General features: G+C 33.9%; 3 protein-coding genes across 5 annotated transcripts in view; all 3 read left to right on the top strand.

Annotated features, from left to right (window-relative positions):
• LOC120154356 overlaps positions 1 to 25,212 on the top strand; it is a 41,305-nt gene that overhangs the window by 9,391 nt on the left and 6,702 nt on the right. Inside the window, exons 3-7 of one of the 3 annotated variants that reach the window (XM_039166133.1) lie at positions 3,753 to 4,006; positions 5,148 to 5,228; positions 7,005 to 7,380; positions 11,779 to 11,789; positions 22,758 to 22,763. In XM_039166133.1, the coding sequence (XP_039022064.1) occupies positions 3,848 to 4,006; positions 5,148 to 5,228; positions 7,005 to 7,376 (612 nt within the window). In that variant the 5' untranslated portion in view covers positions 3,753 to 3,847 and the 3' untranslated portion in view covers positions 7,377 to 7,380; positions 11,779 to 11,789; positions 22,758 to 22,763. Of the gene's footprint in view, positions 1 to 3,731; positions 4,007 to 5,147; positions 5,229 to 7,004; positions 7,652 to 11,778; positions 11,790 to 22,757; positions 22,764 to 25,212 lie in introns of those variants that run through there. The other 2 variants (XM_039166132.1, XM_039166134.1) reach the window with 2 other exon arrangements.
• Positions 2,746 to 24,903, top strand: LOC120154357 (light-harvesting complex-like protein OHP2, chloroplastic). Its single transcript, XM_039166135.1, has 4 exons — positions 2,746 to 2,759; positions 9,662 to 9,671; positions 23,550 to 24,007; positions 24,705 to 24,903. The coding sequence occupies exons 3-4, from the start codon at positions 23,565 to 23,567 to the stop codon at positions 24,817 to 24,819; spliced, it is 558 nt and encodes a 185-aa protein (XP_039022066.1). The 5' UTR covers positions 2,746 to 2,759; positions 9,662 to 9,671; positions 23,550 to 23,564; the 3' UTR covers positions 24,820 to 24,903.
• LOC120154355 lies at positions 14,914 to 21,232 on the top strand. The gene is made up of 3 exons (XM_039166131.1): positions 14,914 to 15,037; positions 15,672 to 16,317; positions 20,885 to 21,232. Exons 2-3 carry the CDS (start codon positions 15,764 to 15,766, stop codon positions 20,952 to 20,954), a joined length of 624 nt encoding a protein of 207 aa, XP_039022062.1. The 5' UTR covers positions 14,914 to 15,037; positions 15,672 to 15,763; the 3' UTR covers positions 20,955 to 21,232.

The following is a 25,212-nucleotide window of genomic DNA, read 5'->3' as shown; positions in this document are numbered from 1 at the left end:
AAGCAAAATTCCTCCCGCCCAAAACAAGTATACGCCGGTGCCGGAGGAAAATGAAACCATATCTCTTCATCACCACGTTGTACCCCCTCGGGTAGATCGTTAGTCATGGTCTGAAGAAACAAATGTGTCAACATAGCATCTCCACCCGGATGTTGTACTTTCAGCCATGGCCCGAAGCAAGTATCCTCAAACAATTTTCTTTATAGAGGTGTAAGCGTCGATGCAATTTTAGTGGCTATGCTTAATTTATTCCTTAAGGTCAATTGAGCCGAAACAAATTTCTACAAAAACAATAAACATACCAAGTAGATATACCAAAAACTACAAATTATACACTACAAACATACATGATATTAAACAGTAAAAACAAATCCAAATATGTTTCAAACTAGCACGGTATTCACTCAAGTCATTATTCCATCATAGTTCACAAAATGCATCAGATAACATTCCAGAAGTAAGCACTTATATAAACATTTAAAAGGACAACATATAGGTTTAGTGCAGGTTCAAAGACAACATAAAGAGTAGTAGTTTATTCTTGAAACTTAAATTAGCAACAATGTGAAGTTAGTATTTGTCTTTGTTTTTTGGTTGAAGTAATACAATTCATTGAAGTTTCAATTTGGTGAATAAAAGAAGTTTCTAAAATGAAAATCGCAAAGCGATTTTAGTTTCGCGTTGTGAATTTGGTGTTGCGATTTAGGGTTTCTTCAACAAAAAGACAAAACAAAAAGACAAATACTAACTTCACAGGGTTAAAGACTAAACAGTTTAGCAGTATTGAGAGAAACCGAATGAATTTACCAATCTCAGTGAAATGGTTAATCTAATAATAATACAAAAATTTCAAAATAAAAATAAGAGATTAAAAAAACTAACCCTCAGTGGTTTATTTTCCATTTCTGACCATGAATGGTTGTGAGGGTTGATCTGAGAGATGGAGATAGACAGATTTTGTCGGAAATGAGGACGGATTTCGTCGGAGATGGAGACGGATGTCGCCGTAGAGAGTGAGAGATAGAAATGGACTGAGTTGTGCTTTAGGGTTTTAGGTTAGAGATGATTTGCGATAATACTGTTTACATTTGTGTTGTGAAATTAATATTGTGTTTCGCGTAAAAACATTTGACTTTCGCGTTGCGAATTTGACTATCGCATTGCAAATTTGACTTATGTGTTGCGATTTACAAATTCGCGTTGCGAATTTGACTTTCGCCTTGCGAATTTGGAAAATCGCAATGCGATTTATATATTCGCGTTGCGAAATTGAAAACTGGGTTGCGAATTTGTTGGTCATTTTGGCAAATCCAAAAAAAATTGGTTAAATTCGTATATTATAAGGCATTTTTTGTCACTGAAATTATTTTCTCTATATTTTAATATATATATATTCACGATATTCAAAAAGTTTTTATTTTCTCGCTTGTAATAGAAAAAATTATCATCCATCTTTTCTCTCTCTCTCAGAGGACTATTCAAAGTTGAAATAAAATAATATTTAATTATTTTATAATTTAATTTCTGATTTTTTCCATATTAATTTCAAAAGTAGTTAATTTTTTTGTTTGATCCTCAAATATAAATTCAATCTTTAGATAACAGTGTGACGCTTTAAATTTATGTCACGCCATTACATAAAAAATTAAATATAAAATTGGTAAATATATATAATTTCAAATTTTGTATAAGCAAAAAGAATGGATTAATAACAATAAAAGGTGGAAAATTTTAGAATTGCTTAAGAAGGAAGGGTGATGATATTACGTCCATATAATTAAATATTAGTATTATATATAATATTTAATATTAAAATAAGTGTTCAAATTATACCACTTTTGTCGAATAAGTGCCTAAACTATTTTTTTACTCATTTTGGTGCCTTACAAGCATTACCATTTTAAGTGCCCAGGCCGTTAACAATGTTAATTTCTCCCGTTAAGTGACATGTGTTACAATCTAGTGATTTTGAAATTTATTTTTTAAAAATATTAAAAATATTAGAGAAAATAACCTCAGTGACCGAAAATGCCTTATAATATACGATTTTAACCAACTTTTTTTGGATTTGCCAAAATGACCAACAAAATCGTAACACGATCTTAAATTCGCAAAGCGAACTCTAATTTTTCAACTCAGTTTCCAAATTCGCAACGCGAATATCCAGATTCGTAACGCGATTGTAAGATTCACAACGCGATTTTGAAAAATGTGTTACGATAGTTAAAATGTGTTGCGAGAGTTTGAAAAACGTATTGTTGCGATAGTGAAAAGTGTTGCGATAGTGAAAAATCCAAAATAAGTTTACATTTTAACTATTCCAAATTCACGTGGAGTTTGAAACAATAAAGAATGTATTGCGATAGTGTAAAAGATTCCCAAGTGTTGGCAATGTTCAATCCCACATAGTATTGGAAACACTATTGGGAATGAGTATTTAAGGCTTGGATTTCCCACTTCCTTGTTGAGTGGAAGAGAACAAGGGGGACTCTCGCGCACCGCCGCCGCCGCCGTCTCGTCTCGGGTCGTGGTCGTAGTAATACGTGTCTTCAACACTTCCGCATGGATACTATCTTTTTAGAGAAAATTCTTAAGAAACAAATGCAATACCACCAGTCATTGCGATTTTGGAAAATCACAACGCGAACTTAGACTATCGCAACGTGAACTTGGACTATCGCAACGAATTTGGAAAATCGCAACGCGAACTTGGACTATCGCAACGTGAACTTGGACTATCGCAACGAATTTGGATTAACGTAAATTTGGAAAATCGCAACGCGAACTTGGACTATCGCAAAATCGCGTTGCGAATTTGGAAACTGAGTTGAAAAATTAGAGTTCGCGTTGCGATTTTGTTGGTCATTTTGGCAAATCCAAAAAAAGTTAGTTAAAATCGTATATTATAAGGCATTTTCGGTCACTGAGGTTATTTTCTCAAAATATTATTATATTTATTAAAAAAATTAATTTCTCTTAAATTATAAAAAACCCCAAAATCTCCTAACCTTAATCTGTCGCCATCGCTCTTTCCGACCACATCCATCGTCGCCGGCGTAGTCCATACTCTCCTCCTAGTCATATGTCGTCGTAGTTGTCGTCGATTGACGGTCAGAATCACGTGGGATCGTGATTTTCTACATAGTGTTCCAAGGGTATGAAACGTCGGTTGGTCAAAATTTCATATGGGTTTTGGTCGTCGGGGGAGGTGAGGTCAGGTGGAGCTTCATCGACGGTAAAAGGCGATGACTAGCGTGTGTTTAGTGGTTGAAATGAAAGTTTTCAAAGTTTTGGGGTTATTTCAATTTTTTGTATTTTCTTTTTTAAAAATATATAATTTTTAATTTTAAATAAAATTTTTAAAATTAATATATTGTGACACGAGTCACTTAACGAGAAAATTAACATCGTTGATGGCCTGGGCACCTAAAGTGATAATGTTTGTAACGATAGACGCCATGATGAGTTAAAAAATAATTTAAACACCTATTTGAAAAAAGATGTATAGTTTAGGCACTTATTTTAGTATTAAGCCTATATATAATATTATAATTCAACCCACAAGCTATAGCTATAGCTATAGCTAGATCGAATATATGAAGCAGCCCAACGAGCTTTTTAAGCAGTGGCCCAACTGCTATGCCGGGAAGTGTCCCTCAAGCCTCCGGCTTCAACAGTCCGCATTAGAACAAGTATAAAAAAGAAGCGACCTTTCTCCAAATCTTCTCCAGAAACAAGAAAGTTAAAATATTTATAGGAAATGAAAAGGTGAGAATTCTCTTTTTTCATCTATCGCCAAACGCAACTGAAAACCCTGTCGATCGCAGGAGAGAGGGAATCGGGAAATATGGGGAAGAAAAGGAAATCAATAGCTACGAGCCTCGATGAGGTGGATCGGACTATGTACGCCTCTTTTTCCGGCGCCGCTAACTCCTTGTCTCAGCTTTATACTCTGGCTATGAATCAGCAAAAACTCTCCTTCCAAGCTGGCAAACGCCATGGCCTTGTATTCTCTCTCTTCATCTCCACACACACACACACGAACAAATCATATTCCTTTATATTTGGGTTTTTATTTGCATGAAATCTTATCTTTATGAATTTTTACATCTGTTCTTGCATCTGGGTTTCGTGTCTTATTGCGTATCTATTTTTAGTGTTTCAAAGTTAAATGATTTTGATTAATCAAGCCTTTTTTTATTCTTATAATTTATGTTTACATTTTGGTAAAAATATCATCGATGCCTCTATGCTTACGGATCTACTGGTTTGGATTAACCTTATTAGCTCATTGTTTGCTTGTGTGTGTGCATTTTACCTTTAAGATAGCGTGGTGCATTTTGGTCTTGATGAAAAACCTAAATGATAGTAATATTTATTTATTTAAAGAAGAAATGCTGTTGTCGATGTGTTGTACATTTAGCAGTGATTGGAACTGATTGCTAGAGGATGCTTAATTGCTTTTAAGTCATGGTAAGTTAATATCACCAGAAGAATCCCCCCTCTATTCCCTTTTTTTCCAGCTCAATATTCGCTAATTGCAGTGCCCCAGCTGTGAAAATGCAGGGTTGTGCCAATCAGATCATATTTTCTTTCATGTTTAAGGATAAGGTTATAGTCTCCGCTTCTTAGGCATCATAATTGTGAAGCTAATGAATTCATGATATTTCTTCCTTAAGCATATTCCTTTTAACGCTTGAAACTTGTTAGCTACACAGTCATGCAATGCAAGCAACTTATTTAGAACCCTTACTGGGGATTTTGATGTTAAACTTTAGTTTTAATGAACTTGATTGAAAATTGGAGGGTGTACTGGCAGCTTGACAGTAACTGATAAATCTTGGTAAAGTCAACTCACTCAAATTTGCTCCAACATGCTTTAGAATCATAATTCGATTTGGAAATTTATCTTCCAACGAGGACTTTTGATTTCTTATAAATTTTACTATTTCTTTTCTTAAGAGCATTGGTCTTTTCTTGGTTCACATGACATGGGGTGTAAAATCTTCAGCTGTAAAATTATTCTTTGGTTCTATATGGCTGAATTCCAACCTTCATTTGTCAACTTGCTCAACTACTTATCTGTAAAGTGCTTCTAGTTGTGAGTTAGGAGTTTTGCTAATACATTTATTTCAACTTGTTTTTAGGAAAAACTTTATCAGTGGATTTGTAGACAACAAGAGGGAGGATCGAGAGTAACAACGATGGATATTCTCAGTTACCTTCAGGTTCACTCTTCCTTGAATATTTTATCATCTCTACTCTTTGACTGTGTATAAGCTAATGCCCTTTTAAGTGTAATGTATCTCATGAAAAATTGATCCAAGTCTTCATCTCAAGGTTGAATGATATTCCTTATTCTTGGTTGTTCTTTAATGATGTTGGATGGCATAGCTCTTCCTCCTTTCTGTGTTTATTATACATTTTACAGAATTTACCATGTAAAACCTGTGATATATTAGATCTCTCTGGTTATTATTCTATTAAGACTATTATCAGAATATAAACAACATTGAATCAATTCGTGCATGCATGCATGCTTCTTTTTTTCTTGTCCATATTTTGAGTTTTGACTAATAGTAAACAACTAAGCGTATTTGAAAGTTGGAAACTAAACCTTGTGCGTTGCACAGTACTGCTGTTTAGACATTTAACTTTTTTGGAAGTGATGAGAATTGTACCAAGCAGAGGTTGTTCCTTGTCTTTTGTATTACATGAAAGAAAATTATAAGCAAGGAACAAAGTAAGTTATCTAGATTTACCTGTTTAGAATCTTGTTCTTTCCATTGCTCAGAGGTGGTGGTTTAATTTAGTTGTTTATAAGTTAGTCTGTGCCAAGTGTACGCAAGTCGTCCTTATTGCAATAGGGTACTAATATGGAACCATATGGTTTTGGAAACATTGGATCCCATTTTATATGCTTTTATGATTAATGATTCAAGCTTCAAATTTATTTCATTGATTTATGAAATGTGAATATATCTGCATATGATTAAAATAAAATGAAAGACCCTTGTATCTTCGTAATAAGATTTGGCTGACTTCCTGGGTCTTCGTAATTTGGTGAATTCATTACTTTCTCTGTTTTTGGTTCTTAACAAATCAAATTCATCAATACAAATTAATTATACCACTTTGCTTTAATAATCCAACCAACTCGACCATTGAAATCCTTGTTAGGACTTGCCTTAGGAATATGCCACAAGCAGCATGCTGATTCTCAGTTTTTTAACTTTGAACAATAATGTTGGCTGGGTAGAGGTCTTCTTTTGCACTAAGAGCACCTATGGATCAATGATTCACGAAGAGCACTGCCATTACAGCTACAAACAGAGAATATAGACATGCAAGGGCATCCTCCTCTTGGTCTTTTCCTGTTAATTCTCTCTCGTTTACGTACACACTATTGTATTACCCTATAATGTATTAGGCGGTTGTAGTTGTCGAAGTGTCTAAAATCAATTCCTATATAAATAACTTAAGACAAATAAACAAGATAAAGTTCACTGATATGAACAGTAACTTTATTATATCTACTGCACATTAAACAACAAATGTATTTTATTCATATGTTAGAACCCTACAAATTTATTCAAGTATGTCTCTTATTACAAATCTCTCTTGTTTAGTTCCCATATTTTGCATCAGAAAGAGTGAGACTTACAAGAGGGATTATGTTCTTCAGTAGTTGAGTAGTGCACACTAATCAACTGGCTTCCAACTATCCCTAAGTGACATCATTATCATAGTGGTGAAATTAATGTTTGCTATTATAATCAGGCAATTGTTAGTTTTATAGTCTTCTAGTTTTGGCCATTAAAGGTTTGTGCAGCCGCAAGTATGTTTGCTACAAAGATTGCAAGGGTAGGTCTTCCCTTCATAAGAATATGGGAATCTTCTTATGATACTTTTAGCATGACTTACACTGTGTTTTCTATGATCCATTCTTTTTGTGATAAACGATAATTATCTTTATATATTCTGAACATTGTGCAATCTCGTAGAATGAACTAGACTACAGTGAAGAGCCATTAATGTCACCTAGAGCACCAAGCCAACATCAGCATCCCCAACATACGATGCAGTTCATGAATACCAATTTCATGGTCTCTTCAGACTCATCTGGCCAAACTGCTGGGCAGGGAACACGCTCTGACAATTGCGATCAGCAGTCCAAGAATTTAGTTTTCTCAAATGCTCTATCAAGTCCTGTTCGTCGGAGCCTCCAGCATTATCACATCGCTCAAGAAGGATCCAGGAATAATGAAGCTAGCTTTCTCCAGAACCAGACTAGGGATTCTAATCCTCTCAGCTCCAATGACACCTTGATGGACATGCATGCTGATAGTCCATCCCATGAATCTACTTACCGATAATGCTGTGTCCCCAACAATTAAAAGTGTCCAGAACGGCTGTGTTGGTGCATCACCATGCTGTTGCCGAAGTAAAGAAATCACAAATAGATGGGTTACATCACACAAAAATAAAGCAGATGGCACGGGTGACCAGCCGAAAGCATTTCAAGAAGAATAGTGTAGTGTGTTGTGCTTGTGCTTGTGCTGGGTTTGTGTTTTGGTTGTATTTGCTTTGGAGGTCTTAAATTTCAGGGTAAAGCTTTTGTTCCAATAAAAATTCAGCTACTTTCAAGGAAGAAGAAAATTCGAAGGGATTGTTAAAATTCTCTAAATTTTTTACTTTCTAAAGAATATGATTACTCATTAGGATTTGTTGGTTTTGTTTTTGTGAAGTCTTTGCTCTCCATGCTGCAGCGTCTATATAGATTCTGGTCTGATTCACTCACTCAAATGGAAATATGCTTTCTTCCTTTTATTGATTGATACCATGCCTACGTATCGCATTATTAGAATCAATCTAATCAGGAACCTGATACGTGGCATCATTCCACCAACTGTAACCTTATTTAAATAAATAAGGAAAACAAAATCTGTAACACTGTTAAATTGTTCCAAAATGAATGAAAAATTTCAGTTAGAAAATAAAACCTTCAACACTAACGAAGCAATGAGTTATACAAAGTGGCAAAAGGTTAATTATGTAATTTTGCAGAGATGATTAAAAAAGAATATAATGGATAAATTGGGACTTACAGTGATTAAAGTCAATAGTATTGTTTATCTTTCATATCTTTGTGGTGCGATTTCTGATATTCGATGTTTTCTTTCTCCTTTGTTTTTCTGCTTTAGATGTGAAGGCAGAAGCGGCTATGGATTACAATCTGAGAATGACGTGGGTTTTCAATTTTGCAGTTGTTGATTCATTGACAGTAATTAATAAATTGAACTCAACAGATTCATCAAAGATAAGAGCAGAGCAGAGCAGTCTCTCGGGATACCAAGATGATTTCAAGGGAGCTCCGTGCATTCCATCCCACGACAGGGAAATCAAGTGGCACATGCAATCACAAGATAATGTCACTCACGGTTAGGTTAGCCGCTTTCATAGTAAACAAATATTTTCTCTATTGTTAATAGTACATAATTTTATGTTGAGGTTTTTTTTAAAAATTTTAAGAGTGATAACTTATAACGAATCAAAACATACTACTAATAAAAAATTATCTAAAATCTGTGAGTTTATTTTTTAAGAAAAACAATCATCCCCGTTCATTTAACTATCCATATAATGACGGTTCATTTGATATTGTTCGGTGTAATTTTGGTTTTTAACTGAATTAAATATATTTATATGTTTAACACTTACAGTAAAAAGGTCAATAAAATGAATAAATAAATATTTTAATTTCTCATTAAGACTCGAAAGAAAGGTTACAAACAAACAAACCCAACCCAACCTTTCCTCTTTATAGTTATTTATTCCTTTACCTTTCCGACACACAATTTCCCAACATGTCTTAATTTTACTTAGTTTTTCCTTCCAAAAATAGATTATAAAGTTTTATCAACTTTCTTCTCATTTTTATTTTAATCATTAAAATTTTTAATTTTTAATTTGCTCACTAATATTTTAATTTGCTTATATTATAGTCATTTTTCATTAAATATTTAACAATATGACTAAACGTTCTTTTAAAAAATTATGAAATGAATTAATTTTTTTTGAAATACTCCTAATTTTGATTTTTGTAGTTTCTGTACAAAGTCAAAAATAATAAATGGGTTGGCACCGAAAATTAGGTGCATAATTTTTTTTATTTTTTATATGGTCAAATTACAAACTCTAGTCAATAAAATTTAGGGTATTTACAAGATTAAGTCCTTAAGATTTAGCTATAAATACCCTATCTCATTTAGCTTCAAAACCATCCCAAAGCATTTTAGCTTTCTTCCAAATACTAGAGAATTTAGAGAGTTTCTTGAGAGCTGTTTTCTCCTTTTTTATCTAGAGAGAATTATCATTGTTTTCTCCTTGGTAGATCGAGAGAGGTTGTAATTCCTATTTTCTCATAGTGAAATTCTTCTACCGTTACCCGTGGTTTTTACCCTATATTATTTAGGAGTTTTCCACATAAATTTTGTGTCTCTTTTTATTTTCATTTTTATTTTCTCAAATTATCAGTTGCGATTTTGCTCTATCTGATAGCCGTCTTCCGCAACAATTGGTATCCGAGCTAGATTAGAGTGTGTAATATCTGCTTATTGTCTTTGTGGTTGCCACCAAAAGGTGGATCCTCCAACATAAGAAAGTAAGAAGTTATTACCCATTCTTTGAAGGTTCCAGAGAGACTATTCACGATAGTGAAATAGTGGGAGCTATCCGTAAACGAAGCAATGGCAACGAAATTTGATATTGAAAAATTCAATGAGAGAAATTTCTCATTGTGGAAATTGAAGATAAAGGCCATCCTAAGGAAAGACGAGTGTCTAGCGGCTATCAATGAAAGGCCGGTGGATTTTGCAGATGACATCAAATGGAACGAGATGGACGGGAATGCTATGACAAACTTTCATCTAGCATTAACAGATGAAGTATTGTCAAGCATCGAGGAGAAGAAGACAACTAAGGAGATATGGGATCATCTCACCAAATTGTACGAGGCCACATCGCTGCACAATAAAATTTTCCTTAAGAGGAAATTGTACACTCTCTGTATGCCAAAATCTACTTCAATGACGGAGCACTTAAATACACTGAACACCTTATTTTCTCAGCTTACATCCTTAAGCTATAAAATAGGAGAACAAGAACGTCCTGAACTTCTACTTCAAAGTCTACCGGATTCGTACGATCAACTCATCATCAACTTGACAAACAGTAATGTCACCAGTCTAGTCTTCGATGACGTTACAGCTGCTGTTCTACAAGAAAAAAATCGGCGCAGGAACAAGGAAGACAGACAAGTAAATCTGCAACAAGCAGAAGCGTTGACAACGATGAGAGGGAGATCAACAGAACGTGGCCAAAGCAGCAATCACAAACATGGTAGTTCAAAGTCGAGGAGCAAGAAGAATTTAAAGTGCTACAACTGTGGAAAGAAGGGTCACTTGAAGAAGGATTGTTGGAGTCTAAATAAAAACTCCAATCCACAAGGCAATACCACAAACACTTCAAATGATGGAGATGCTCTATGCTGTGAAGCGTCAACCACCGTGGAAGGCAGAAAAAGATTTGCAGATATATGGCTCATTGATTCGGGAGCGACATATCACATGACCTCAAGAAGAGAATGGTTCCATCATTATGAACCTGTCTCAGGAGGATCTGTGTATAGTTGCAATGATCATGCCTTAGAGATCATTTGCGTGGGAACCATCAAATTGAAGATGTACGATGGAACAATCAAAGTTGTTCGAGATGTGCGGCACGTGAAAGGCCTGAAGAAAAATTTATTATCCTACGGATTGTTGGATAATAATGCAAGCAAGATTGAAACACATAAAAGAATCATAAAGGTGTTCCGTGGAGCTCTTGTGGTGCTGAAAGGCGAAAAGATAACTGCAAACTTGTACATGCTGAAGGGAGAGACTTTGCTAGAAGCAGAAGCCTCTGTTGCCTCATGTAGTTCAGATTCTTCAATGCTATGGCATCAGAAACTTGGACACATGTCAGAACAAGGAATGAAAGTCCTTGTGGAGGAAAAACTACTTCCAGGCTTAACGAAGGTATCACTTACTTTGTGTGAGCATTGCATAACAAGTAAGCAACACCGGTTAAAATTCAACACATCAAATTCTAGAGGCAAAAGTGTTCTAGAACTGGTTCACTCTGACGTATGGCAAGCACCAGTTACATCCCTAGGCGGAGCAAAATATTTTGTCTCATTTATTGATGACTACTCTAGGAGATGTTGGGTGTACCCTATTAAGAAGAAGTCTGATGTGTTTTCAACTTTCAAAAACTTCAAAGCGCGGGTGGAACTTGATTCTAGAAATAAAATCAAGTGTTTCAGAACAGATAATGGAGGAGAATACACAAGTAAAGAATTTGATGACTTTTGCAAGAAAGAAGGCATCAAAAGACAGTTCACAGTGGCGAACACTCCTCAACAAAATGGAGTGACAGAGCGGATGAACAGAACCTTGTTAGAAAGAACAAGAGCAATGTTGAGAGATGCAAGCCTAGAAAAATCATTATGGGCAGAAGCAGTCAATACCGCCTGTTATTTGGTGAATCGAGCTCCATCAATTGCAATAGAGCTGAAGACACCAATGGAGATGTGGACTGGTAAACCAGCTGATTATTCAAACCTCCATGTATTTGGAAGTATTGTGTATGTGATGTACAACTCCCAAGAAATTTCAAAGCTGGATCCAAAATCCAGGAAATGTAAATTCTTGGGGGTATGCTGATGGTGTAAAGGGGTATCGCTTGTGGGATCCTACTGCCCACAAAGTGATCATTAGCAGGGATGTTATCTTTGTAGAAGATAAGTTACAAAGAAAAGAAGATGATGATAGCGCTGAAAAGTCAGAGACTACACAGATACATGTGGAAAATGAGGTTGAACAAGGAGATTCTTCTGAAGCAGAACCAGCACATGATGAACAAGAACCAGAGAGTTCTGAAGCTCCAACAACTCGTCAATCAGATCGTGTGAGAAGACGTCCCAATTGGCACTCAGATTATGTTATAGAAGGTAATATTGCATATTGCCTTTTAACAGAGGACGGTGAGCCATCAACATACCAGAAGGCAATACACAGCTCAGATGTTTCACTGTGGATGATGGCGATGCAATAAGAAATCGAAGCCCTTCATAAAAATAATACATGGGACCTTGTGCCACTACCACAAGGAAAGAAGCCAATTGGTAACAAATGGGTCTTCAAAATCAAGCGAAATGGTGATGATCAAATTGAGAGGTATCGTGCAAGACTGGTGGTCAAAGGATATGCTCAAAAAGAAGGTATTGATTTTAATGAAATATTTTCTCTTGTGGTTCGACTAACAACAGTTCGAGTAGTTTTGGCAATGTGTGCTACATTGAACTTACATCTAGAGCAACTAGATGTTAAAACAACTTTTCTTCATGGAAATCTTGAAGAAGAGATTTATATGCTCCAACCTGAAGGTTTTGTAGAAAAAGTAAAGAAGAACTTGGTTTGCAGGTTGAACAAATCTCTGTACGGTCTAAAGCAGGCGCTGAGGTGTTGGTATAAGAGATTTGATTCCTTCATTATGTGCCTTGGATATAACAGACTTAATGCAGACCCTTGTGCTTATTTCAAGAGGTCTGGTGATAACGATTTTGTTATATTACTGTTGTATGTGGATGACATGTTGGTTGCAGGACCCAACAAAGATCATATTGAAGAATTGAAGGCACAACTAGCTAGAGAATTTGAAATGAAGGACTTGGGATCAACAAACAAGATTCTAGGGATGCAAATTCACCGAGACAGAAGTAATAGGAAGATTTGGCTTTCACAAAAAAATTACTTAAAGAAGATCTTGTCACGATTCAACATGCAAGATTGTAAGCCAATTTCTACCCCTCTTCCTATTAACTTCAAATTATCCTCCAGTATGAGTCCTAACAGTGAAGAAGAGAGGATGAAGATGTCTCGAGTACCGTATGCATCGACAGTGGGAAATTTAATGTTCGCTATGATATGCACAAGACCAGACATTGCACAAGCAGTGGGAGTGGTTAGTCGGTACATGGCAAATCCAAGCAAAGAGCATTGGAATACAGTAAAGAGGATCCTGAGATACATCAAAGGGACCTCAAATGTTGCATTATGTTATGGAGGATCAAACTTATTAATCAATGGGTATGTAGATTCTGACTATGCAGGGGATTTGGATAAAAGCAACTCTACTACAGGATATGTGTTCAAAGTTGTTGGTGGAGCTGTAAGTTGGGTTTCAAAATTACAGTCAGTTGTGGCTACATCCACAACAGAGGCAGAATATGTAGCAGTTACACAAGCCAGTAAAGAAGCAATTTGGTTGAAGATGCTATTGGAGGAGCTTGGGCACAATCAAGAGTATGTCTCTCTGTTTTGTGACAGTCAAAGTGCCTTGCATTTAGCAAGGAATCCAGCATTTCATTCAAGGACAAAGCACATACGAGTTCAGTACCATTTCATTCGTGAAAAGGTGGAAGAAGGGACGATAGATATGCAGAAAATCCATACCAAAGACAACATAGTAGATTTCATGACGAAGACGATCAATACTGATAAATTTACTTGGTGTCGATCCTCCTGTGGCCTGTCAGAGACATAAGCAACATGATGGTACAAGGTAGAAAGAATGGTGTGAAGATATGATTGTTCCAATCAAATCTTCAAGTGGGAGATTGTAGAAAGTCAAAAATAATAAATGGGTTGGCACCGAAAATTAGGTGCATAATTTTTTATTATTTTTTTATATGGTCAAATTACAAACTCTAGTCAATAAAATTTAGGGTATTTACAAGATTAAGTCCTTAAGATTTAGCTATAAATACCCTATCTCATTTAGCTTCAAAACCATCCCAAAGCATTCTAGCTTTCTTCCAAATACTAGAGAATTTAGAGAGTTTCTTGAGAGTTGTTTTCTCCTTTTTTATCAAGAGAGAATTATCATTGTTTTCTCCTTGGTAGATCGAGAGAGGTTGTAATTCCTATTTTCTCATAGTGAAATTCTTCTACCGTTGCCCGTGGTTTTTACCCTATATTATTTAGGGGTTTTCCACGTAAATTTTATCTCTTTTTATCTTCATTTTTATTTTCTCAAATTATCAGTTGCGATTTTACTCTATCCGATAGCCGTCTTCCGCAACAGTTTCCTAATAATGAAATATCATTTTCAAATTTTAACAGTATTAAGATGCAGAAAGCGAGTTTAAAATCTTCCTTTTATGTGGGGGTTATGATGAATATTATAGATTAAAATGATTTAAGATTTTCACGAGTTTTGGTTATAAGTTTTTTTTATAAATTATAAAGTAATTTAAGTAAAATCTAGACTAATATAGTGGTAGAAGATAGTGCGACGAGATCATCGATATCTAATGTAATTGAAGAAGACACCAAAAAATGATAATTACATTGTGAGGATAAAATTGTAAAATTTTCATCTTTGAAGAAATAAGATAAAATAAATAAGTAAAGAAAGAAAATAACGTAGATGACACATAAAGTTTATATCAATAAAATATATCTATTAACATGTATATTTATCATATTATTTTCTCATTTATGATTTAACACGTGAATAATTAAATAAAAATAATAAAAAGTTTAAATGAGAAAATTATTTTTTAAAAATTTAATAATTAAAATAAAAGTAATAAGAAAATTAAATGATAAGATTTATAGTTTAGCTATAGTTTCTAGGAGATCCATCAGCAGTGGATGCCACTGTCCTTGTCATTACTGTTTTTTTTATTTGTTTAAATTAATTATTTAATAACTTTGGATTTTTAGTATAAAATATACTAAGATACAAATTTACCCACCTCTAATATTCCGTATTTTCTTGAGCTTTTATTTTCGTTTTCCCTTTTCACTATCCATCTTTTCCCAAATCCTCGCCGATTAATTCGTTCGTTAGCAGCGATCGAACATGCCGGCGCCGGCAATTGTCTTTAAGTTTCTTCTAGTCTTGAGATCCGTTTAATCGTCTTCAGGTAAATTCTAAAACTCCTTTTGTGATATGTGCTCTTGTTTGTTTCCCGAGAAAGTGAAAGGAAAGCAAAGCATTTTTTTGTTCTTTTAAATTCAAATGTTCGCTGTCACTTCTCTTTATTCAAATTTTAATGCTTTCACTTCAATAAAAAGGAGAGCACTAGTTTGAGCGATCCTTGTCACAATAAAAGAAAACAGATCTTAAATCACTCTTAAATTTATTTATATTCTGTTCGCCATTGATGTTCTTAATAGTTTCTGTATATTTATTGAGTATTGCTGTGAGCTGGTCAAGTGTATAAATACAAACTCTTTCTTGATTTTTTTCTTTTGTTTCTGTTTTAAAATAATAAAATATTAATCTATTACATTTTAGTTATTTCTTTAATAAATTTATGGCTGTTAATTACGTGTGGTGATAGGTAAATTTTTAATGAGGGTTGACCATGTTGATAATTATTAGTGTTTAGGGAATTCAATAGCTATTATGTCAGCAATAACTTTTGGTTACCTAGGATTGCACTTTATTAGAAACTATGAGCGGAATTTAACAGCTTTGCCTTTCATTTATTGTTAAATTTGATTGTTTGGGAAGTTTTGATAACTTCACTGACTGTGAGATATGGGTGGATGCTGGAGGTGGGTCTAGTTTGCTTCAATTTGTTGAAACTTGAAGGTTGTTGACAAGAAAAACAAAGGTGTTATCTGGGTGTCCCAGATGAGAACTGATGTTATTGACTGTAGAAGGAGGAGGGTTTTTCAGATCTTCGGTGTCTGGGTATAGCAAGGGCTTGACCCTTCTCTTGGTTCAGAAGCACGAGGACAGGCCCATGAGAGTTTCGCCGTGGAATCATTACCAGTTGGTGGACCAAGAATCTGACCCTGACCTGAATCAGCTGGCTTCCATCAAGAGCCGGCTTTCCCGTGGGTGCGCCTCTTTTGTCTGCTTTGGTCGCACTTCTGCTGAACTTTATGCCCCATCAGCTTTGAAAGTTGGCCCTGTTAAACAGCAGGATGTCTTGCCGGAGCCTCTTGTGTTGAATAAAACTAATGATCACACAACTCAACTTGATGATGGAAATAGTAATGTAAGAGAGATTGCCCTTAAAAGTAGTTTGAAGAAGCGACCAATTAAGAGTCCCGCTCCTATTGAGGATGTTAATGACCGTGAGGCATCAGGAGAAAAGGATGGTGATATCCATAGTCACGCAGAACGAAGAAAGGTACAATGGATGGATGATTGTGGTAGTGAGCTAGCTGAAATCAGGGAATTTGAACCCAGGTACAAGAAATTTCTGCTCTAAACTAAAGTTCTGAATGATGCAGTAACATATTTGTTTTAAGTTAATATGCTATTGTGATATGTTTTGTCTCTTAGATTATTTGTATAATGAACTTATGCAATATTATGTCTCCAACAAGACTGGTAAGTTTGTCACACTTTTGTCTTTTCCTAAAGCTTGTTATGCAAAGGGATTTTGAATATTGAATAGAATCGCCCATGAATCTGTGGACAATCATGCCTAATAGGTTTAGTTTTTTTATTCAAGTAACATGTTCCCTTGCTTAATAAAATAATAAAAGTTTCCTATGAGTCCTGCTGACGCCCATTGCATTGTGTTATGACGTAAATAAAAAAAGGTTGGTGCAATCTTAGTCTGATACATTGGTTTCCTCAATGAATGGTAACCGCAGGAAAAGTTGAGGTAGTTACTTCCTAGTACTGTAAAAGAACATGTAGTGAGGGCTTGAAAACTTGAAATTTGATTTGAGTGATGTGATAGCATGCCACTTAGATATGAACTGGACTTCTCTGTTGATGCTATACTTTGTCAAACTTTGGGCTGGTTTCTTGGTTATACATGCATGGGAAGCTTTGCCACTGGTAGCTTGGTTATGGTTCATGATCGAATAGATCTGATTTTAGAGCGGTGGTTCTCAAGATTTGAAACCTGATGCATGCATATGTGATCTTTTGTGGTGATGTAAGAAGCCCATATATTTTTAGGCATTGTTTTTATACTCTGGAAAAAATGTGATTAGGAAACAAATTGAAAAGGAAATGTGATTGATATGCCCAACTCTTATTTAAGTTGAATAAATTGAGGGGAATCATTATTTCCTAGTAGTGGAAGTGTGTGTTATTAGTATGAGTTATGATAATTACCCTAAGAAATCATATAGATGGAAGTAAAGTTCCTTGGGACTTTTATATTTTATGAGAAAGGCCAAAGGTGCGGGATTACTTCTTAGTTTTTACTTAAGATATCTAAGAATATTCTATGAGGAAAAGGCTCTCGAATGTATCACATGAGTAGCTAATATTTCAGCTTCATTTATATAGAAAATATCAGATTTATCGTAGATTTAGAAAAGTCATCTCAAATGTTGAAAGTTCATAACTTCTTTCAACCATTTTTTGTGTTGTTCAAATTTGTTTATATATTTTGCTTTTAGATTTAAGAAGTATTTAAGTTTCATAAATTTTACTTCGTCATCACGTGTTGATTAAGTCTTATATAATTTTCATATCAATTTATCACATGAAAAAGCAACTAACCAGGAAGATAACTGATGTATCTTATTTTTCATCCATGCAAGGGGGTATTTGGTTGGTACAGATCGAACATTAGTTACATTTTGGAGCTCATGGTTTTCCTTGTGTGTAAAGGCTTTCTTATGTGACACCTTATGTTGGTCAAGGTGTTGTGGTATATGAATGGTGTGTTGAAAATCGAGGCAAGGAAAACGTAAAGAAAATTTAAATAATCTTTATTAATTCTAGGACCTCGCGCATGTTATACTAACTATGGTTTAGTTTAAAAAACGCACCCAGGCGTTGGGCACAGGTGGGCGTCGGAAAAATCACCTCCGGTGGCACAGGCGAGGCGCAGTACGGCGGGCGCGCGCTTCTTTGGACCTGTTTGGCGCAGACGCTGCCCTTTTTGCGCCTTCACGGGGGGTGGGTTTGGGGAAGAGAGAAATAGAGGAAGAATGGCTGAAAGAAGAATTTTAGAGAGAAAATGGGAAAAAAGGGGAAATAAAGAACATAAGAAAGAATAAATAAAAACGGCGGAGAGGATAAAAGTGAAACCGACGTTAAGGAATCTAATATTTTAACCCTAATATTAGGTTTACAACCTATTACAAACAGTAGCCTAAACCTATGGCCCAACTACAATACTTAATCTTTTAACCCTAATATTAGGTTTATAACCTATTACAAATAGTAGCCTAAACCTATGGCCCAACTACAATACCTATAGCCCAACTAGAATACCTATTTATTTAGCCCAACTACGATACCTATTTATTTATAAAAAGGCCTCTTCTAATATTTATCTATATTTGATTTGAACCCTAAAGTTCATTTATAAAAAGGTCCCTTCTAGCATTTACAGTTTTTATTTATTACAAATGGTAGCCCAAACTGATGTTCATTTCTAGATTTTTATAAATAAAAGGGTTCAAATCTTAATATTTATCTAAAATTGATTTATGGATTTATGGATTTTTTAATACAAAAGTGCGTTTCACCTACGAAAGGCGTGCGCCTTCACCTTGCGCCTAGGTTCCAAGGACCCTTTGCGCCTTTTAAAACTAAAAACTACAGTAAAATAAAGTCGTGAGATTACATTAATCTTTGATTCGAAAATCCTTTTTTGTTGTCTCTAATTTTCTTTCGATTTTTAAAAGTGTTGTCTTTCTGAAATATAATTACCCTCTACAAGTATCCACATACGAACGAAGAATGATTATAGAATGTTAGTTCTAATAGATTTTTCTCAAAATCTGTTTTATTGGTTTTGGTTTCGGACGATTGTAAAGAGTGATTAATCTTACTCTTGTGCATATAATATCTATATATATGACTTGATTAGGGTTAGACTAAATCCTCCGTTTTAATTAGTTAATTTAATTATTAGTAATTTACAACTCATTTTAAATTAGATAACAATTTAAATCATATAAGAATTTAATCTAAACCAAAACTTAATAAAAATGTTATTTAGTATTATTTTTGAATCAAATAAAGAAATAATAATAAATAAAATATTCTATCAAAAGAATACGAATTTAACTTCTTAAATCCGAATAATAAATATATATTTTTAAATATAATTTAAAATATAATTTAAAATAATCTCATTATCTTAAATTATTATTGAGAGTAATTAACATAACCATTTTTATTTGTACAAAAAAAACATAACCATTTTTATTCATTCTTAATGTGCAACCTATACGTTTAATCAACATTGGCAGTAGATAAAAATGACAATTGATCCTACAAGTCACAAGTGACCTCTAGCAAGATATTATGACTACTTAAGTTAAATGAAAAGCTCATGATTCTAGATAATCTTAACACAACTCATGTCATAATCCTTTTATCTCACGATATCTTGATAGAATATAAAGCATGGAAAATGTCAACCTTATACACTCTATCTTCAGTTTTTCGATATCCAGTTGAACTGACTAAACAAATAACATTTATCTCTATTAACTCATGTGAGCATGACCATGCATTTCTTAGTCTCAGTCATCAAGGGGCTCTGAGATATATCTCTTATGATAAGAGGAATAAATTTCATCTTAATCACTCATATCTAACTCCATGATCCATGTTATGTTCAAGCATAACATTTATAATTGTCCGATTAAAGACAATGTTTGATTATGTCAAAACATAATAATTATCATGTTGAGAACTGTAGTAATTTCAAGGGTAAGGATTTAATGACATAACTGTTTGAAATTAATATATAACTTTAATTCATGTGTTAATCTCAAAATGAGTTGATCCAATATTTGTTATCAACAAATACAAATGAATTTGGTTTGAATCTCGTTCACATATTCATCTCATAAATATCTATCAAATTTCATATCACTCTTATTATTGTCCCCCAATAATAACCGATTAGAGATATTTAGAATAATTAAAATATTATTTAAGGATATTAATAATAAAATTATACGTAAATTATAATAATAAAAACTAATATTCAAAATATCATGCCCATACAATATACTTAAAGTACTAATGCTAACATGGTGGATCATTACTTGCATTGATTAGAGCGAAAACAAAAAAAATTATTTTGTGCCTCTTGGATTACACTTTTGTTTGGACTTTAAGGTGTTGCACTAGTAAAATATACATAGATATATTTTTCCTATTAGGTTTTGGTGTTGCACTGAAGATAATAGTTTCATGGTTTGTATGATGCCTTGATACCCAACACTTCTTTCTCTCTGAAGGAAACTATGAGGATCTATCATATTGAAGAAGCCTAGTTTGTAGAGAAAAATGAATGGAAAATTTTACTAGTGCTTACCCTATGGCATGTTTGTATGGTCATCTGTTTGATCAGCTTCAGTGTGACCCCAACTGGCATAGTTGAGCTGTTGAATATGTGGTTTGTTTTAGATGCACGTCAACATGTATTTTCCAGAATGATAATATCATCTTCTTATATAGCGCTAGGATAGATGACGATTTAGCGGCTTTTCTCCATCCTCTGTTTTTTCTGTATTTTGCCAAAAAAAAAACTCACAAGATGAGTACGGTATGATGTCAGCATGGCTATTTAATTAGTAACCCGTTAGTTTTCCTTTCAATTCCTTGTATCAGAACTGTTAAATATGTTATCAACAGTTTCCATTTGATTGGTTTCGCAGTAATTCCCTTGCTAGACTTCTTGTTTATTGTTATATAACTGTTCAAATAGCCTCCTTTTTTTTGGGTGCAAACTCATTAATTCAGTCTTCTTCTTCTTCTTTTTTCCCCCAAATTACCTTGAATCATGCTGATGAAACTGTACCATTTTGTCTAATGTCAGTGAAACAGGTGGATCAGATGTCGAAATTGATAACGGAAATGAAGGACCTTGTTCATGTACAATTATGTAGTTTGGGGTCATTTCTCGAGTTAAATGATGCATATCAGGTAAAGGAACTTGATCTTGTTATGTTGGAAATGTTCAATTGATTTTGGGCAAAGAAGCAGCAAATGCTGTTTTGTTTTCTTGATTCTACTTGAAAACGGACTGCAACCGATAGAGAGGAGCTTTCTTTTTGGGCCACCTATTCTACAAAAAGGAACCTAAATTTAAGGTAAAAAAAAGGTAAGCTTTCTAAAATTTTATCAAATGATACATAAAATATCATCTAACATGCATAAATTGTTACAACATTTTATAACATTTTAAGCATCATACTCGAAATAATACCTAGTTTGTAACAATTTATGTATATACACAAAAATTGGTAACATTTTGGTTATGTACATAAAATGTTATATTGTTGTAATAATTTATGTATCTTCGGTAACATTTTATGTATTTTTTTTATAACATTCCAAGTAGTTTACAATTGTTTTTTACCTTAAATTAAGATTTCTCACCCTATAACTACCCCTTAGTGTATTGATATTTTTGTGTCAATATTTAAATATTCAAACCGCTTGCTTTTGAATTTGATGGAATATTGAATACTCGAATGTTTCTCTTCTTCTGAAAACATAATTATTGCTACCCCAGACTGCTTTGATGTCATTATATCTAATTAATTGATTCCTTTGGCTTACTGATTAATACATGTATTAATTGAAGAGGATCAATCTGTTTTTCCATTTATATTTAAAATTATTATCGGGCAGAGATGGAATCTGTTTTTATTTTATATTTTAAATGTAATGGGGAAAGTGTTTTTTGAAAAATGCTTTTTAGACGTGTTTTTGAAAACTGTTTCTGATTAATATTTTTGGATTGTTAGTTTAAAATTTAAGTGGTTGTGATTGTGTCGTAATCTTAACCATTATTTGTTCTGCATGTTTATTTTACCTCAAAATTGATGTTAACATAAAAAATATTTTTAAAAATTAATGCAGAGAATGTAGGGATGGGCATAGGTCGGGTTCTTGGTCAACCCGACCCGAGAACAAAGAGTCCACCTGAGACCTGATCCAACCCGACCAAAACAAGTTTTCACCCGACCCGATATATAACTTAAAAACCCGACCCGACCTGATCCGAAATAATAATAAAATTTTTTATTTAATAAAAATAGTGGCTTAATTGAAAAAAATAATATATAGAGGGTATTATTGTAATTATTTATAAATATATAAGGTAAAATTATATATTTTCGGGTCGGGTCGGGTCGGGTATTTTTCACTCTAAACTCGAATCCGATCCAACCCGAACATTACATTAAAAAAATTGATTCGATCGAACCTGATTTTTTTTAAATTTAACCTAATCAAGTCAGTCCGGATCGAAATCTGTCGAATTTGGGTCTATGCTTATCCCCTAAGAGCATGACTTAAATCTTAAAGCGATCAAATATAGTTTTTTATTGATCTCTATTAAATGTTAAAACTACGATTTATTTGTCAACTCCCGACTTTGTTATTTCTTGAACCTAGTGCAAATGACAAAGTAAAAATAAGGTGAAAATAGGCGGGGATAATGAGGAGCGGTTGAGGCAGTCATTTTTTTTAATTTTTATATATTTTAGATATTTTGTTTATATTTTCGATTGGAAATTTATTTTTATTTTTTTTAAATTTTATAAATAATGAAGATGATGTGCAGAGAAGATATATAAAGGTTATAAAACTAGATGATGGAAGATTTTTTAAATTGATTCTAAATTTAAATATTATAAGGTTAAAATAATTATGTCGTTCTGTTATTAAATTGCACCTAGTAGTTTGACGTGAAGTGTTTTAATCATGAAAAAGTCATGTATATAGAAGTGTTACAATTGAGTCATTCATTCAATCGACTGTAATGATTAAGTTATAGGTAATATAAAACATAATAGTCTATGGTAGATGGTAATAATAAATTTTATCATAAGATTTATCTCAATTTTTTTGTTCAGTTTATGAGATTAGATTTTTAAAATTATTTCTCAAAAATAAAAAAAATCACCCTAAAACGTTCAAACTTCTTACACCCTAATCTACATTATCCACCATCGGATGACATTTCTTTATAAAAACTTCACCATGATTTGAATTGTCAAATAAAGCCTATGGTGTTTAAGAAACACAAAATCCAAATCACTCATTTAGCGATTTAATTAAACTTTCTAAAATATAATGACCTATTTGTAAACTCAGTAATAAAAAATTGACTTACAATGCGATTTATCCAAAAAATAAAAATATTTTCTAACAACACCATTTAACGTGGGTTTGAGATTTAACAATACAATAATATGATTGTTACAATCAAATAATGAAGTAACTTGATTGTGTTTTCTAAAAATATTGTGACCAATATGTAAAGTTAATAATAATAGGATAGCGGTAGTGTAATTTACCATTTTTATTCTGCTGTTGAAATCGACAGGTTTACGTTCAAACCCATCCGTCTGTTGAAACTTGGCGATGCCTTAGCCACACACCCCACTTCTAGTTTCTAACACAATCTTAAGCCTGTAAGAACATAAAACGTACACAATAACAAAGAGAGAAAAAACTCAGATAAACAAAAGAAAAATAATACTAATATGTCTATGGCAACCTCGATAACATGTCTGAAAATCCGAAACCCTTGTCAACCTCCATGTTCCTCATCGGCTTCATCTTCATCTTCAACCAGTTGCAGATTGTCTGCAACAACCAAACCTTTTGGTGTGACGATAAGGAGCTCTCGAACTGACGGTCCTTTGAGAAGGCCCGTGGCACCTTCTCCACCACCTCCTTTGAAACCGGTCCCGCCGTCTTCTCCTTCTCCTCCGCCGCAATCGACGCCCCCTCCTCCTTCTTCGTCTACTCCTCCGCCTCCGCCGCCTTCAGTGGCAGCTGTTGGGGACCAGAATGTGATCACTCTGGAGTTTCAGAGACAGAAGGCAAAGGAGCTGCAAGAATACTTTAAGAAGAAGAAGCTTGAGGAATCTAGTCAAGGGCCTTTCTTTGGGTTCCTTGGGAAGAATGAGATTGCTAATGGAAGGTAAATGGAATAATAAATATGACCTTTTTATTTAGCCATGATTTTGGTTTGTCTTGATTGAGAATTGAGTGAACAATTTTTACATTGATGGATATGATATATGCCACTTTTTGATATGGTGTGTATGAATATGAATAATTGAGTTCAAATCCTTATAAATCTGTTAGTAACTTTACCAGAATAGCTTATGAGATATGAGCGCATTGCTTGATTTGATAGAATGTTTCATAGAATAGAAGTATCCATGGACTCCATGCCTGGAAAATCTTCATATCTAAATGTTAAGATTCACTCTATTAGTTTGTATGCACACTGTAATGGATTCGGACGTATCCATTCATCGTATTTTTGTCCTAAAATCTATACCTATGGAATGTGCCATGTAATAAGCTCAATTTGTGCTACTCCTGCATTCGTTTCATAGATGAATTCATCAAATCCTGCCATGATTAACAGGGAAACTTTTGTATCTTTTTAGCTTCCTGCACATTGATATTGTAACATGATGCTGATTGAAGATACATACACAGACACATGCTGTCTCTAAAACTTGAAGCCCCCATTCTTTTCACATGGTTATGCCTGATTCTATCAGTTTCATATTGCATTTAACTTGTGAAATCCTTGTTCTGGCTACTTGTAATGACATACAAATGCTTGCTAGATGTAATTGATTTGAGGGTACTGGTGTTTGTAGATGGGCAATGTTCGGTTTTGCTGTAGGGATGTTGACAGAGTATGCAACGGGCTCGGATTTCGTGGATCAAGTAAAGATCATGCTCTCCAATTTCGGGATAATAGATTTGGAATGACTCTTTTGATCTTCTTTTCTCTTGTATACCTTGTATTCATACATTATGATTTCTGTAAGTTTATCCAATGTTCTTGTTTGCATCGCTTTGAGCAAGTTGTTTACTAATGTTGTTACTTTCATGAATCAATTATAATAACAAGCCGTACCTCAACAATCTGCTTGGCTTTACAGTCTTCATTCTGATCTTTATAGCTTTTTCTGCATATATCAAGTTTCTTCGGTTCCTCTTCTGTTTACCAAGTTTTTATCACATTTTGTTCATGAAAAACTGAGAAACCTTTTATGACATTTTCTGCCCCAATGAGTGGGAAAGTAAGAGAAGAACAGGAAGAAATAATGTTCACTCACACAGCGAAATTCAAGCATTATGGCTATGTATTAGAAAGGGAAT

This window comes from Hibiscus syriacus, unplaced genomic scaffold (genome assembly GCF_006381635.1).
Source record: "Hibiscus syriacus cultivar Baekdansim isolate YM2019G1 unplaced genomic scaffold, ASM638163v2 tig00111128_pilon, whole genome shotgun sequence".
In the NCBI taxonomy this organism is placed as follows: domain Eukaryota; kingdom Viridiplantae; phylum Streptophyta; class Magnoliopsida; order Malvales; family Malvaceae; genus Hibiscus; species Hibiscus syriacus.
This window is presented reverse-complemented; position numbering and strand designations above follow the sequence as displayed.

Excerpts from the sequence above, each read along its gene's own strand:
- LOC120154357 (XM_039166135.1), top strand. The coding sequence starts at position 23,565 with ATGTCTATGGCAACCTCGATAACATGTCTGAAAATCCGAAACCCTTGT. Across the intron at positions 24,008-24,704 it reads AATGAGATTGCTAATGGAAG|ATGGGCAATGTTCGGTTTTG; the intron begins GTAAATGGAATA and ends TGGTGTTTGTAG.
- LOC120154355 (XM_039166131.1), top strand. The coding sequence starts at position 15,764 with ATGTTATTGACTGTAGAAGGAGGAGGGTTTTTCAGATCTTCGGTGTCT. Across the intron at positions 16,318-20,884 it reads ATCAGGGAATTTGAACCCAG|TGAAACAGGTGGATCAGATG; the intron begins GTACAAGAAATT and ends GTCTAATGTCAG.